Below are 15,415 nucleotides of genomic sequence, written 5' to 3' on the forward strand. Positions count from 1 at the left end.
AAGTAGACAAACCAATAGCATGATTATGATGAGCAAGGATGCCTCTTTCAAAATTGTGAAATTTATGGCCCCTGGGTCAGGGGTTCTGGTATTAGGGTGGGGCCCTATTGATCATATAGTGAAAATGCATTTTATTTCTTTGAAAATCTTCTCCTCTGCTGCTGGGTATTAAGTAGACAAACTAATAGTATGATAATGATGATCATTTAGGATGCTTCTTTCAAAACTAAAATTTATGGCCCCTGGGTCAGGGGTTCTGGTGCAAAGGCGGGCTGACCACATAGCTATTCAATGTTTCTTCCATCCAAAAGTAAAATTCTTATATTTAAACACAAACCTAATTCAAACATTGGAAGGTTGTTACATGATACTCAGGTGACCTATAAGGCCCCTGGGCCTCTTGTTTTTTTTAAAAATACATTGTACAAAATTTGACCGCAGCTGATAAGAACGCCTTGGAAGGAATCAATATCGGACAATCATATCGCCATGTAAAAATCAAACTGTTATCTTTGAAATACCACATTTCGGAAAACGGACGCGTGGTTCCGTATTTACATTTGACTGTGACGTAGGCCGTGTATAGGTCTACTTTAAGGTAGGACTTTCATAATTTGCACAAATATTCCATATGGTAAGGTCTTAAGTTTTATACATGATCTTTGACCTTGTGATCTTGACTTTGGAGTTTGACCCAAATTTCAAAACTTAAACTTTATCATACTCTTTAACGTTTAACATTTGTGACTAAACCTTTTTTTTTCATATCAGAGTTTCTAAACCTTGTGACCTTGGAATTTGACATACTTTCATAAAAAATGTAACCTATTAGATATCTTCTGAACTATTTAAGGCAGGGCTTTTATCGTTTTTATATAAATTTCTTATGACAAGATCCTTTATGTGATACTATGATCTTTTACTTTGTGACCTTGAACTTGGAGTTTAACCCAAATTTCAAAACTTATACCTTGCTCACAACTTTAGAATGGTGTCATTTGTTTATTCCTATTTCTATTGGTACCAAAGTATTTGGCCTACTTTCAAGAAAATGTAATCTAGGCAATATCTCCTGAACTATTTTGTACATAGATTCTTTATGACAATGAAGACCTATCATTTAGATTCCTTATGACAATCAAGACCTATCATTTAGATTCCTTTTGACAATTTTAAAAGAACTATCATTTGTTTCTTTGTTGCCATCAGGGCCATAGTGTTTCACAAACACATCTTGTTGCTTCAGGAAATCTGCATATATACAACTCGACACAAGCTGATGAGGGGACTTATCTCTGCACAGCCAGTAATGGGGTTGGGTCAGTGCAGGTCAAGGCTATGGAACTAAATATAGAAGGTCAGTCAAATTTTTTAACCTATTTATAACCATGATGGATGCAGTAGAATCAAAAAGTTATGTCAGAAATGCAAACAATGGAGAGCTTTTATCCATGAATAATGAATGTGTTGATGGTGCTACCATTAGGCCAAGCACAGGTAAATATAAATGAGAGGACCCAGAATTTTTTTTCTTAGGAAGTAGGTTGTCATTGTCTGCATGTCATGTGTTAACAATTGAACATTTTTAACTTGTTCTTGATAACTACCAGTCCAATTCTTTACAAATTGGTATGAAGCATCTTTGGAACAAGGGGGACATAAATTGTAAATTTCAGGACTCCAGCACCCCTGGGGCCTTAGAAGCGGGGCAAAAACTACCCAAAATTTATCAATTTTCAAAAATCTTCTCAAGAACTGCACATGTGTAAGAAAAACTAAATGCATGGTGTCATGTAGAGCAGGAAGGCCTCTACCAAAATTGTAAATTTCACGTTTCCCAGAGTAGGGGTTTTGACCCCAGGGTGGGGTCAAACTTGGTATATATAGTGTTTATGTGTATAACACTTGAATAACATCCTCTTTAGTGCTATTGAAACTAAATAGATATTTAGAAAGAACAGGTAGTCCTTTACCAAAATTGTAAATTTGATGATCCCAGGGGTAGGGGTTTTGGTATCAGGGTGGGGCCAAAATGGTCAGTTAGTAGATGTGTGAACAATAGACATTTTTAACTTCTTCTTGATCTTTTCAAATTTGCTATGAAGCATTTTTGGAACAAGTGGGACATGAATTGTAATTTCAGGATTCTTGCACCCCTGGGGCCTTAGGGGCGGGGCAAAAACTGCCCAAAATTGACCAATTTTCAAAAAGGTTTTGACCCCAGGGCAGGGCCAAACTTGTTACATAGTGTTTATGTGTAAAACATTTAAATAACATCTTCTTTAGTGCTATTGATACTAAATTGAAACTAAATGGATATTTAGAAAGAGCAGGTAATCCTTTACAAAAATTGTAAATTTGATGATCCCAGGGGTAGGGGTTTTCGTATTAGGGTTGGGCCAAAATGGTCAGTTATTAGTCTCCTACCGATAAAGTCGAAGGGGACTTTAGGTTTGTGCTCCATCCGTCTGTCTGTCCATCAGTCCTGCAAATCAGTTTTCCAGACTTTTTTTTTAATGTGCATGCAAATATTTATTTGATATTTGGTACATTGCTTTGCCATAACAAGTTACAGATCATGTTCGAATTTCGTCTCGGTCCATTGATTTTTAACTCACCTGAGCTGAAAGCTCAAGTGAGCTTTTCTGATCGCCTGTTGTCCATCTGTCTGTCCGTCTGTCTGTAAACTTTTTACATTTTCGACTTCTTCTCCAGAACCACTGGGCCAATTTCAACCAAACTTGGCCAAAAGCATCCTTGTGTGAAGGGCTTTCAAGTTTGTTCAATGAAGGGCCATGTCCCTTTCAAAGGGGAGATAATCACTAAAATGCAAAAATAGGATGGGGTCATTAAAAAATCTTCTTCTCAAGAACCACTGGGCCAGAAAAGCTGAAATTTACATGAAAGCTTCCTGACACAGTGCAGATTCAAGTTTGTTAAATTCATGGTCCCTGGGGGTTGGATGGGGCCACAATAGGGGATCAAAGTTTTACTTACAAATACATAGGAAAAATCTTCTCAAGAACCACTGAGCCAGAAAAGCTGAGATTTACATGAAAGCTTTCTGACATAGTCAGAGTTCTTGAAATTTCTTTTGAAGTGTCAGACATTTGGTCCGAAATAGTTAGAAATAGTGTCAGCCCAAACAAAATTTTGTCAGTCCAGAAAAAAATGCATTGCTTTTGAGGTTTTCATAAATTTTATTTATAATCAACTACATGTGTTGTTGTATTCAATCTCCATCTCAGCTATATGTTCATAAATTCTCCTTTCATACCCTTTCGCATCTTCCTCACACTCTGAATCTTCCTCAATTCACCGAGTCACTTTTTTGCTCCATTTCTCTCTTATCCTCCACTTCTGTCCCATGCTCCACTTTCTCTCTCACGCTCCACTTTTCTCTCTATCCTGTATATTCCTCTCAACTTCTTTCTCTCATCTTCCTCTGCAATCGTTTAAATTACTCTCTCTCACTTTGGCCTGGCTGTCGTTGGTCTTGTGACTTTGAGCAGATGGTGTCACCTAGCAGTAGGTAAAACTGCATCAAACAAAAGCCATTGTGTCCTAGATTCCCGGTTTCTTTTCTCCTCGTAGTTCTCACAACAGATTCCTCACGTTTACGTTTCAATGTCTTGCCGGATTTAGCATCGGTTTGAAAATTTATGGGCCACATGGCCGCCATTTTTCCCAGTAAAAAACGGACTTCGATCCCGATCTTTTATCGGCCATCAGGACTGACAATTAAGTAACTTGTGTCGGACATTTACTACTTTTATCGGATAATCTGACATTACCAACACTTTTCAAGAACTCTGATAGTGCAGATTCAAGTTTGTTAAAATCATGGTCCCCATGGGTATGATGGGGTAACACTAGGGGGTCAAAGTTTTACATTCTAATATATAGGGAAAATCTTTAAAAATCTTCTTCTCAAGAACCACTAGGGCAGAAAAGCTGAAATTTACATGAAAGCTTCCTGACATAGTGCAGATTCAAGTTTGTTAAAATTATGGCCCCGAGGGGTATGATGGAGCCACAATAGGGAATCAAAGTTTTACATACAAATATAGAAGGAAAATTTAATCTTTAAAAATAATAACCACTGAGCCAGAAAAGCTGATATTTACATGAAAGCTTCCTGACATAGTGCAGATTTAAGTTTTTTAAGATCAACTAGAACCTCAAAATTAAAAGAATTTGATAAAAAACAAAAACAGTATCGTCCTTAAGAAAATAAATTTTGAAAGGCGATGCACGCGCATGCGTGTATGTGTTGGCATTTTTTATTACCCCAAGATATAGATACACATATTATCTACCTATGCTGTGAATATCAACTCATTCCCTTCATTCATAAGAGAGTTACAGACGTTTTAGTATTATCCAATCAGATCAAAGTGCACGTGCATGCGAGTGCAGATTGGTAATTTCGACCATGCAGATCAGTTAAGGATCTTAATATCTACCTATGATATGAATATCAAACCATTTCAATGAAAAACAAACAAGTTAGGCTGATTACAAAGTTAATGTACGAAAATTATGATGCATGCGCATACACGCGTGCGCAGACAAAATGAATATCATTTTTTACATCTACAAATGATATACTATCATCCTATCAAGGTTTCATATTATTCCCGTGTCAATTTTGATTTCGTAAATTTTGTACCAAAATTGCAATGCACGTGCGTGTGCGTGCATGCACATGCAGACAAAATGACTATTGTTCTGCACATCTACAAATGCTATACTATCATCCTGGAAAGTTTCATATTGATCCTTTTTGTAGTTTCTGAGAACACTCCCGGACAAAAAAGTCCGGAGAAAAAGAATAATAACAAGCTATAACTGTGTTGGGATGACAACACAAATGTCTCCGAACACCTCCCCTTGTCAGAAAGGAATGTTGATGCCAGAAATGGACTTAAATTAAGTTGAAATCCGACAGACTTGATTTGTGGCCGCCATTTTCTTCAGCCATTTTGAAACATTTGAAAATAAATGGGAAGGAAAAACTGATGCTAGAAAAGAACTGTGGACCCTCAATTGACCTAAGATCCCAAATGTTATAAAGATTTTAACACTTTGAAACATTTTTGTATATGGCGGCCATTTTCAAAATGGCTTCTCAAAAAAAAAAATTGATTCGAATTTAGTTGAAATACGACAACCTTGATTTTTTTACTTTTTTTGGCGGCCATCTTGAAACGGTGGCCATTTTGAAAAGTTGATTGCACCCCTCCTTATGACCCCCTATCAGCTCACAAAGTTTGAAGAGGATCAGTCAAAGCATGTTCATAAAATTGCACGGACAAATTTCTCACTAAAGAAGAGGAAAAATAAGAAGAAAAATAGAAATGATCTCGTTGCAAGCAACGAATAGGTCTTCCGTCCAATTTCTGATGAGATAGGACCTTGACTGGAAGAATTCAATTAGTGAATTAGTGAAGAACGACTATACATGAAAGAAATAAACACGTACATGTAAGACGTGATTTATCAATTGTAAACAATTTCGGTTTTGTTTCATTCACTTTCGAGTATCTCGGGAGTCCATAAAACGACTAAAACTTCCAATTGAACCACGTAGGAACCCACAATAAAAAATTCCATAAAAAATACTGAGTTTTTGGACAACTTCCGGTTTCGAACAACCAACTTCCGGTTTCAAACAACCAACTTCCGGTTTCGAACAACCAACTTCTGGTGGAAATGATATGACTTCATTACACTCTATTAAATAATTTTTTGAGGATTAGAATTTAAAAAATGAAATATTACATATTTTTATGGTACTTCTGGCGGATGAAGGAAGTGACAGCAAGAAAGTTGAAACACGTATGTCACATCTACAAGTCACTATCTAACTTTCCTGAAAGCTTCAAGATTCAATCTTTGAGTATTCATGAGAAAACACTTTGAGAAAAACCCCCGGAAATGGTACATATTTAACGAACGGAAGTGAATTTTGAAAAAAAACAACAATAATTCACGATACTCTGAAGATGGATAATGTCAATTATATATGTGAAAATCACAAAAACACTTGATTTATAAGCGAGAGATATGATAGCAAAGAAAAACCATTTTTCCGAAGTTTTTCTCTAAAAACCGGAAGTTGCTGGTTAAACTTCGGGTAAGTTTAACATTTTCAGAAACGCCGCAAGAGACCTAATTAATCTATGCAAGTTTTGTTTCGAAAGCATAATTTTGAAATTTGACGTTTCTTTTGTTCACTTCCGGTGACGTCCGGAAGTGACGGATGACAATGATAAACCTTTATTACACAGTTACAGTTTACCATCTATCATACCTGAAAGTTTGAAGACTCAATCTTTAATCGTTGATGAGAAAACGCCCAGACAAAATGTCATTTGAAAAACGGTAAATCGGCCGTAACTTGCAACCAAAAGGGAATTTTGAAATAGTATTAAAGCTTTCTATTGATATTAATAATGTCAATAGTATCTGTAAATATCGTATTAAAATGTTGATAAATAAGCGAGATATACGAGGACAAAGAAAGACCAATTTTTCGAAGTTTTTCTCTAAAAACAGGAAGTTGCTGGTTAAACTTTCGGTAAGACTAACATTTTCTGAAACGCCGTAAGAGACCTAATTAATCTATGCAAGTTTTGTTTCAAAAGCATTAGTTTGAAATTTGACGTTTCTTTTGTTCACTTCCGGTGACGGCCGGAAGTGACGGATGGCAATGATAATACCCTATTGCACAGCTACAAGTCACCATCTATCATCCCTGAAAGTTTGAAGACTCAATCTTTAACCCTTTATGAGAAAACGCCCGGACAAAATGTAATTTGAAAAACGGAAATGCAGCCGCAACTTGCGACCGGAAGTGATTTTTGCAAAACCAAAAAAAGACCGTTCTAGACAATTCTATTTTACATCTTTCCTGGCCGTTTTTGAGAAATCTCGTGCACAAAATCGGTAAGAAAAAGAACAATGATAATAACTAGAAATGATCTCGTTGCGAGCAACGAATAGGTCTTCCGTCCAATTCCTGACGAGATATGATCTTGACTGGGAGAATTCAATTAGTGAAGAACGACTATACATGAAAGAAATAAACACTGAATCATGTAAGACATGATTTATCAATTATAAACAATTTCGATTTTGTTTCATTCACTTTCGAGTATCTCGGGAGTCCATAAAACGACTAAAAATTCCAAATTTACCGCGTAGGAACCCACACTAAAAATTTCCATGAAAAATACTGAGTTTTCGGACAACTTCCGGTTTTGAACAACCAACTTCCAGTAAGTCTAACATTTTCTGAAACACCGAAAGAGACCTAATTAATCTATGCAAGTTTTGTTTCAAAAGTATAAATTTGAAATTTGACGTTTCTTTTGTTCACTTCCGGTGACGGCCGGAAGTGACTGATCGCAATGATAAACCTTATTACAAAGCTACAAGTCACCATCTATCATCCCTGAAAGTTTGAAGACTCAATCTTTAACCGTTTATGAGAAAACGCCCGGACAAAATGTCATTTGAAAAACGGAAATTCGGCCGTAACTTTCGACCGGAAGTGAATTTTGAAATAGTGTTAAAGGGTACCCTAGATATGGATAATGTCAATAATATCTGTAAATATCGTATTAAAAACTTGATAAATAAGTGAGATATACGAGGACAAAGAAAAACCATTTTTCCGAAGATTTTCTCTAAAAACCGGAAGTTGCTGGTCAAACTTCCAGTAAGTCTAACATTTTTTGAAACACCGAAAGAGACCGAATAAATCTGTGCAAGTTTTATTTCAAAAGCATAATTTTGAAATTTGACGTTTCTTTTGTTCACTTCCAGTGACGGCCGGAAGTGACGGATCGCAATGATAAACCTTATTACAGAGCTGCAAGTTACCATCTATCATCCCTGAAAGTTTGAAGACTCAATTTTTAACCGTTTATGAGAAAACGCCCGGACAAAATGTCATTTGCAAAACGGAAATTCGGCCATAATTCAGACAAGTGTTTGATTTGCTTAAACATTATCATTACAGTTTGATATGCTACGTTAGTTTTAGTACATTTTGATATACTTTTTAGACGTTGACAGAGGTATTAGTGGAGCGTAGAGGGAACGATAACTCTGGGTAGAGATTGGCCATTTTCATGTTTGTGAAAAATACGTGAATTTGTAGTCTTGTTTGCGGATGAAGAGAAAAAAGAGAGATTTATTATTTTTTTGCTATTTCAACGTAGTTTATCAAAATTGAAAATGGGTTTTCAATTAGTTTTACGATATTTACTAATCAAGTACGATTCTATTATAGCTTACGGACTTACTGACTTCACCTCACATATTAAACAATATCAAAGGTGCAAGCAGTGGCTCTGGAGCAAGCATTTTGAAATTTATTGGCAAAACTTGTTAATTTATAAGTATATAGATAGGCCTTGTGAAATGATAGATATTTTGCAGCATCCAATATTATTTTAATAAAATTAGATTAAAGGTTTCAGTATCAAGTTTGTGTATTTTCAGAAGTAAAATTGAAGTCCAGTAAAATCCAGTAAGAATTTTCCTTAGACTTCCCTGTCACAGCATTCATTATTTTTTGCTTTTTAGTGGCAAACGTAGGTATACTCTGTCTTGGGCAGTATTATACTGCCCAATGTATTTACCTGGATTTTCCAAAAGCGAACATTGCTGGTCATTATTTTCCTGTTTAGGAACTACACTGATGTTTTCAGAATTGTTTCCATGCAGAGCTCTTATTAATTTCAGGATTGAAAATGTGCTGGAACGATACTCCATTTGCCATCTCATGTAAGGTTGTAGTGTCTTTGAGATGATAGTGTTGGAGATTCCCTCTTGTGCACATATTAGTTGCATGATGCCATTTCACCAGTTCTTTGTCAAAAATTGCTTTTGACATGTGTTATGTCATCTGAAGATGAAGACACTGTTGTCAATTTTAAATTATAATCAAATTCATCTTCAGATTCAATTTCTGAAATTATTTCTTTCAGTACCTCTTGCATTGGTTGCAAGGAATATCGGATTCAGAGTCAAATGTGTTCATATTTGTGACTGTTTTTATAGTGAATTTTTGTGCAATAAGTTGTCTTAATAAAAGACCCTCCTTGCAATTATTTCTTAATGAGGTGTGTGCGATATGGGCACACCAAATGAGGTAGTGAGATCAAATAACAGGAAATGCGAATCGCAGACAGTGTGGACGATTCTCAGGAATTGGAGTCAGTGGGACTCATACAAGACTCCCAACAGCCACGTACCTCAAATCACTTGACTCATCCTTCATTTCGTTTTTTGGTGGTGTTATTTTAAAAAATATCAACAAAATACATACATGTATATATAAAGGAAAGTACTAATAAGAAACTACTGTAACAATATATAAATATTACTTGTAGTTGAGGGTAACATTGAAAATTTTCACCCTGAGAAAACCATTGTCAACCGAGGCGTAGCCGAGGTTGACAATGTTTTTTCGAGGGATGGAAATTTTCAATGTTACCCTCAACTACATGCAATATTTGTTTTATTATACTGAATGTTATGTAAACAGCAAAGCAGAAAAAACTTACGTCAGTTTACATTTGATCAATCACTGTCATGCGATACCTTGTTTATCGATACGGGTATTCGCGTTTATTACAATCGCTCAAACGATGTCCTCTAACAATCTACGGTAAACTGTACGTACATAAATTTGACGCATGTGATAATTTTTTATAATATCACCCGTTGTCAAGTACTGTTACCCATTGCTAGATACTATCACCCTGGAGCGGTGCTTTCTGTTCTCAGAGGGTAACAATATGTTTTTCAAATGCTTCTCGACCAATCAGATTGGAGTATTTTACATGAAAGTATAATAATATAATTTAAACAACACAAAGAATTACAATTAGATTACTGTAACTATATACATGTATATTGGTGGATAATTTAAAAAAGATCGAAGAATATATCATATATTTTTTTCCAGTTCTGAGTGATTTCTTACTATACTATAAATATTTTACTCCAAAATTCCATTTCTCACCTCAATTTAAATTTGTATAGTTGTAATACATTATCAGTACATGAAAAGACCTGTTATTTTAGTTGTAAATAACTTTGAATTAATATGTATTTGACCAAATCATCCATATTTCCAGTTTTCAGCGATTTTTTCACTAGATAACGATATTTACCCCCAAATTTTCATTTTCCCTACATCAATTTTTGTTGTAAAAGTTTTTATATGAATTCTACAAATCCAATCCTGTAATTTGAGTTTTAAATAATTTGATACCAATTGATTTGTAATAATTGGTAATTTTTTCCAGATTTCCGCGATTTTTCAATGAAAATCCAATATTTGCCCCTAAAATTTTATTTTCATCAAGTTATAATTTTAATATGTTATATGTACAAATAAATACCTTTATTTTAAGTGGTAATTAGCTTTGTAGCAATTAGTTTGAGGTTTGCCTTAAATTTTGACAGATTGACCATAGGCGCCTGGGTCAAAGATATTGCACTATAACCTATATGTAAACAATGGAGGAAATTCGAACCACGAATAAATATTTCTCTCTGATCTATGGTGTCTCTTTATACAATTTTTTATGTTCCAGGAAGCTTAAATACACGTGTCATTATCACAGAACACTAATTTTATCCACGTTTTAAAAAATGTCTTATCCCACTGATTCATATTATATAACAAGGCTTGCAACTCAATCCACACCTTTCCGTACCCCATGACAGATATTTGTCGATTAAAAGTTATTTACACTGCTTACCAGCCAGTTTCAGGGCCCCATTCACTCCCAGTAATTCTTCTTTAATAATTAAAATCCTCTAATAACAGCTGTCTATCCGTTGTATATTTTTAATAATTTTTTTCTGTCCAGAGTCATATCATTCAAATCTCTAATCACGGAAGTGCGTAAACAGTACAAAACTCGAAACGGAATAAGGGATATCCGAATTAATTTCGAGTTCTGAAAGGCTATGTAAACCCCAAAGGATATATCGAAAGTATTGGCGCTCTATCTAACAACAGCCTAAACTATCAAGATTTTATGAATTCCAAAACAATGCGACATAAAAAGAAATGAGAACAAAATAAAATAGGTACCCAGAAGTGAACGAGGGGGTAAAGGGCCGGTTCCTACCACTTTTCCCCCACTAGGATCTTTTTCTTTCAGCTTAGATTAGTTTCACTACCTGTCTTATACATTCCCTCCCCACAATTGTTGTTTAGGTGAGATGATTAAAAAAAAACCAGGCACGTAGAATCGTGGGGGTGGGGTGTTGCCTCCCCCCTTTTTTTTTTAATAATGACCATTATTTGTGGTTTGTAATACAATCAAATATACTGTGTGAGTCCCCCCCCCCCTCCCCAATTTTTCACAGTAGTAGTGAAAGAAGAATCAAATCCTGAAATAGTAGTAAAACCCTCTACTCACCCCCCTCCCCACAGTGTATAAGAAATTAAAAACTGGGGAATTTCTTTTTTATTTGAGACATTATAAGACATCTCTTCCCCCGCACAAATTAGGAATTTTGTTGATGTAATTTTTTTCTTTCTTTTTTTTTTTTTTTTTTCCTTTTGTTATTGTCTTTGCTTGTGAAGATTTTTATTCTTTCTGCTGCTACCGGTCGTGAGAGTTCAGTGGTTGAGCTTTCGCTTTGTAACCGGGAGGTCGTGAGTTCGAGCTCCGATCGTTTTGCCAAACACTCTGTATTTAGAAGTGAGAATCACGGGTTTTTCAGTTTAACTCACCTACAAATGGCGATGTCTCAATGTGAGTATAACATTCTCGACGGGAAGTAAAACAGAAAAACCAACAATCATCTGGCTTGCCTCCCCCACCCACCCCCCACCCCCATTTTTGAAAATCGAGGATACATTACTGAAAGATAATTAATGGTTAATGGAAGTGAGAATAGAATTTGTAATTTGTCTGGCACATACAAAGTGGGAAAATTGCCCCCCACCCCCACCCCCCAATATATAAAAGAAGTTCTTTAATCTTCACTTTCGTAATCCGTGTGTGGAGATTTTACTGCTATTTCATGACATTAAAGCATACATCTCTCTCATTAAATTCACTATATACTACTCACTACTACTGTCGAAAATAGGGGGGGGGGGGGGGGGGGGGCACTCACGTCTGCATTACCAAATAGCAAATAGCGCCAATACTATAGATATCCTCTGGGGTTTACATAGCCATAGCATCTTTCGGAACTCGAGATTAATTCGGATATCCCTTATTCCGTTTCGAGTTTTGTACTGTTTACGCACTTCCGTGATTAGAGATTTGAATGATATGACTCTGGATAGAAAAAAATTATTAAAAATATACAACGGATAGACAGCTGTTATTAGAGGATTTTAATTATTAAAGAAGAATTACTGGGAGTGAATGGGGCCCTGAAACTGGCTGGTAAGCAGTGTAAATAACTTTTAATCGACAAATATCTGTCATGGGGTACGGAAAGGGGTAGATTGAGTTGCAAGCCTTGTTATATATTATGAATCAGTGGGATAAGACATTTTTTAAAACGTGGATAAATTAGTGTTCTGTGATAATGACACGTGTATTTAAGCTTCCTGGAACATAAAAAAATGTATAAAGAGACACCATAGATCAGAGAGAAATATTTATTCGTGGTTCAAATTTCCTCCATTGTTTACATATAGGTTATAGTGCAATATCCTTGACCCAGGCGCCTATGAGATTGACTAGACTTAAATTAGGTTTATAAATGTGGTGCTCCGCATTGAGCAGGGAACCATAAGACTATGATGAAATTGAAATAATGTATGTATAAGTTCTTAATCTCAGGTCAACAAGATGTGAATTTGTGAGATAAAAAAGGATGGTCAGGTTAGGATTATAGGTGTTTTTTCTTTTACATTGAAAATTCATCTGATGTATGTGAAAACTTTTCTCTCTCCTAAATCTTTAGACTATTAAAGCTCTATGGTATATGAGATAGAGAGTGGTCGATCCAATTAAGCAACAATAATGAAAATTAAAGTAAAAATTATGCAATTTGTATGTTCATAGATATAGTACATGTAATTCATTAATACAGGGTATATATATTGTTTGGAATGTAACATTAATCCATTTGTAACTAATTGTAGAAAATAAAACATTAGAATTGTTTTTCACACTCAAATCTTATTTCTTTAATTGAAATGGTTCATTATAAATTTTGCAGAACCTCCAACAGTGATGGTGAAGACTTTCAAAGTAGAAGTTGATGTAGGTGATTCTGTCCAATTGTTGTGCGAGGTCAAGGGTAAACCAGTACCAGAAGTTATCTGGTACCACAATGCAGTTCCAACAACCAATCTCTTGAGGGCTGAAAATGGAGGTAGGGAGCTGGTTCACTTTTGATCTGTGCTGTAGAAAGATCAAATTGAGTACTGTATATGATAAACAATCAGCATTTTCAATAATTATGAAGAATATAATTAGCAATAATTACTCAAATCAACATTTTATCATATTACTGTGCAATTCTAGAGAAGAATTTGATTGATAAATAGGTGAAGATAATGATCAATCTCATAACTCCCATAAGGAATACAAAATTAAGAGTTGAGCAAACACGGACCCCTGGATATACCAGAAGTGGGATCAGGTGCCTAGGAGGAGTAAGCATCCCCTGATATCATTAGACCTAGATGTACATGTAGTAGAGTCCCTGAAAGGTTCTTTACCATTTTTCCGCTCTCTCGCTGTGCCTTCTATGTGCTCTCGATGCGTTCATAGTTTTGCATTCATTATTCACCAACCACTTGCATTCACCGTTCACATAGCGATAATCATGCGCTCACCTTATGTTCACCGTTCATTCAGTGTTCAGTCATTTGTCTTTGCATTTCTCATTCAGAACTCCAAAGTGAAAGGACAATATGAAAAGAAACTTGTGCACATATATTTCATGGAATTCAGTTGTATGGGATTCAAGTATAGTCTTCTTTTGTCATTAGAATATGACTTTGCTTTGAAAATATTGAAAAAGGAGTCACAGTTTCCGTTGGTTTTTCATTCAAAAGTGATGTTTTGGCCCTAAAGTTATAGCTTTCCTATATCCATTTTCACTAATCTTTTTAATCTTTGTGAAGAGATATACTAAATTTTGTAAAAATGATGTAGCAAAGAGTTGCAATAAATGTATATTTCGAATTTCCTTCAATTTTTACATAAATCAATGGCGTTTTATCCTCAAAATAACAGTTTTTCCTTCTTTATTATTTTTATTGCAATCCGTCTTCACTGTATATAAGCCGATGACTGTAGTATATATTACGATCATAAAAAATGGCAGCTGACCTCATTAGTAAGAATTTTATAATCACATTTTCAAGCGTCATTTTACGATAATTATCATTCAGTATTCAGTGGAGTATTCTTAATGTTAGTCAGTATTTTTCTCCAAACCAAGCTTATTTATCGATAAAACAACCTCCAAGTTTTGTACTATGATGACCATGAAAAATATTTATGATGACGGTATACTACGATTTTGAATTAGGATTCAAGAAGTGAAAGTAGCCTTTATAATAATTCATACAAAAAAGGTTCCGTTGCTGGTTTACTTCTCGGGGTAGTCATGATTCAAACCAAGGCTATTTTGACCTCTTCAAAGTGCATTTAAATTGATTTTAATACCTGACAAGTATATAAATTTGATATATAGTATACAGTCATCAAATTCATATTTACGGTCTTCGTTAAGGAAGTTAGCTCCTGAGCTTTTGAGTACAACTGCGCAGGATGCTACAACTAAAGTATTTACTGCTTCAATACTGATCCCATTGGTGCAAACATATTACAAATCTATATTGCTGAACCCTATCCAGTTGAAAATTTTTGTAGTATCACTTAGTAGGGAAGGATACAAACCAAACCGTAAGCTCCAGGATATAACAACTTCGTATAGTTGATCACCATGATGAGAGGAAGATGCCTATTGTTTTTCAAGGTTAGAGGTCAAAGGTCAAGGTCACAGTATTACTTAGTAGGAAAACCTTGTTGGCAGGATACAAACTGAAGCGTAAGCTGCAAGATATTGCAACTTGGTACATTCAATCACCAGGATGAGAGGAAGATGCCTATTGTTTTTCAAGGTTAGAGGTCAAAGGTCTAAATCGCAGTATCACAGTAGGAAGACCTTGCAGACAGGATACAAACCGAACCGTAAGCTCCAAGATATTGCAAGTTGGTACATTTGATCACCATAATGAGAGGAAGATGCCTATTATTTTTCAAGGTCAAGGTCACATTATCACTTTGTAGGAAAACATTGTACGATAGGCAGTGTATAGACCAGACTGTTGGGGCTAGGACCATCAAACTTGGTACACATACACTTCATGCTAAGTTGAGGATGCCTATTGTTT

The 15,415-nt window shown here is 35.3% G+C and overlaps 1 protein-coding gene across 11 annotated transcripts in view; it reads left to right on the plus strand.

Annotated features, from left to right (window-relative positions):
- The window catches only part of LOC125682084 (cell adhesion molecule-related/down-regulated by oncogenes-like), a 230,502-nt gene that overhangs the window by 145,438 nt on the left and 69,649 nt on the right, over positions 1-15,415 (plus strand). For 8 of the 11 annotated variants that reach the window (XM_048922483.2, XM_048922482.2, XM_048922479.2 and 5 more), the window contains 2 exons: positions 1,247-1,357; positions 13,225-13,380. In XM_048922483.2, the coding sequence (XP_048778440.1) occupies positions 1,247-1,357; positions 13,225-13,380 (267 nt within the window). The remainder of the gene's footprint in view (positions 1-1,246; positions 1,358-13,224; positions 13,381-15,415) is intronic. The other 3 variants (XM_056154422.1, XM_056154421.1, XM_056154423.1) reach the window with 1 other exon arrangement.

The sequence above is a fragment of the Ostrea edulis genome, chromosome 2 (genome assembly GCF_947568905.1).
Source record: "Ostrea edulis chromosome 2, xbOstEdul1.1, whole genome shotgun sequence".
In the NCBI taxonomy this organism is placed as follows: domain Eukaryota; kingdom Metazoa; phylum Mollusca; class Bivalvia; order Ostreida; family Ostreidae; genus Ostrea; species Ostrea edulis.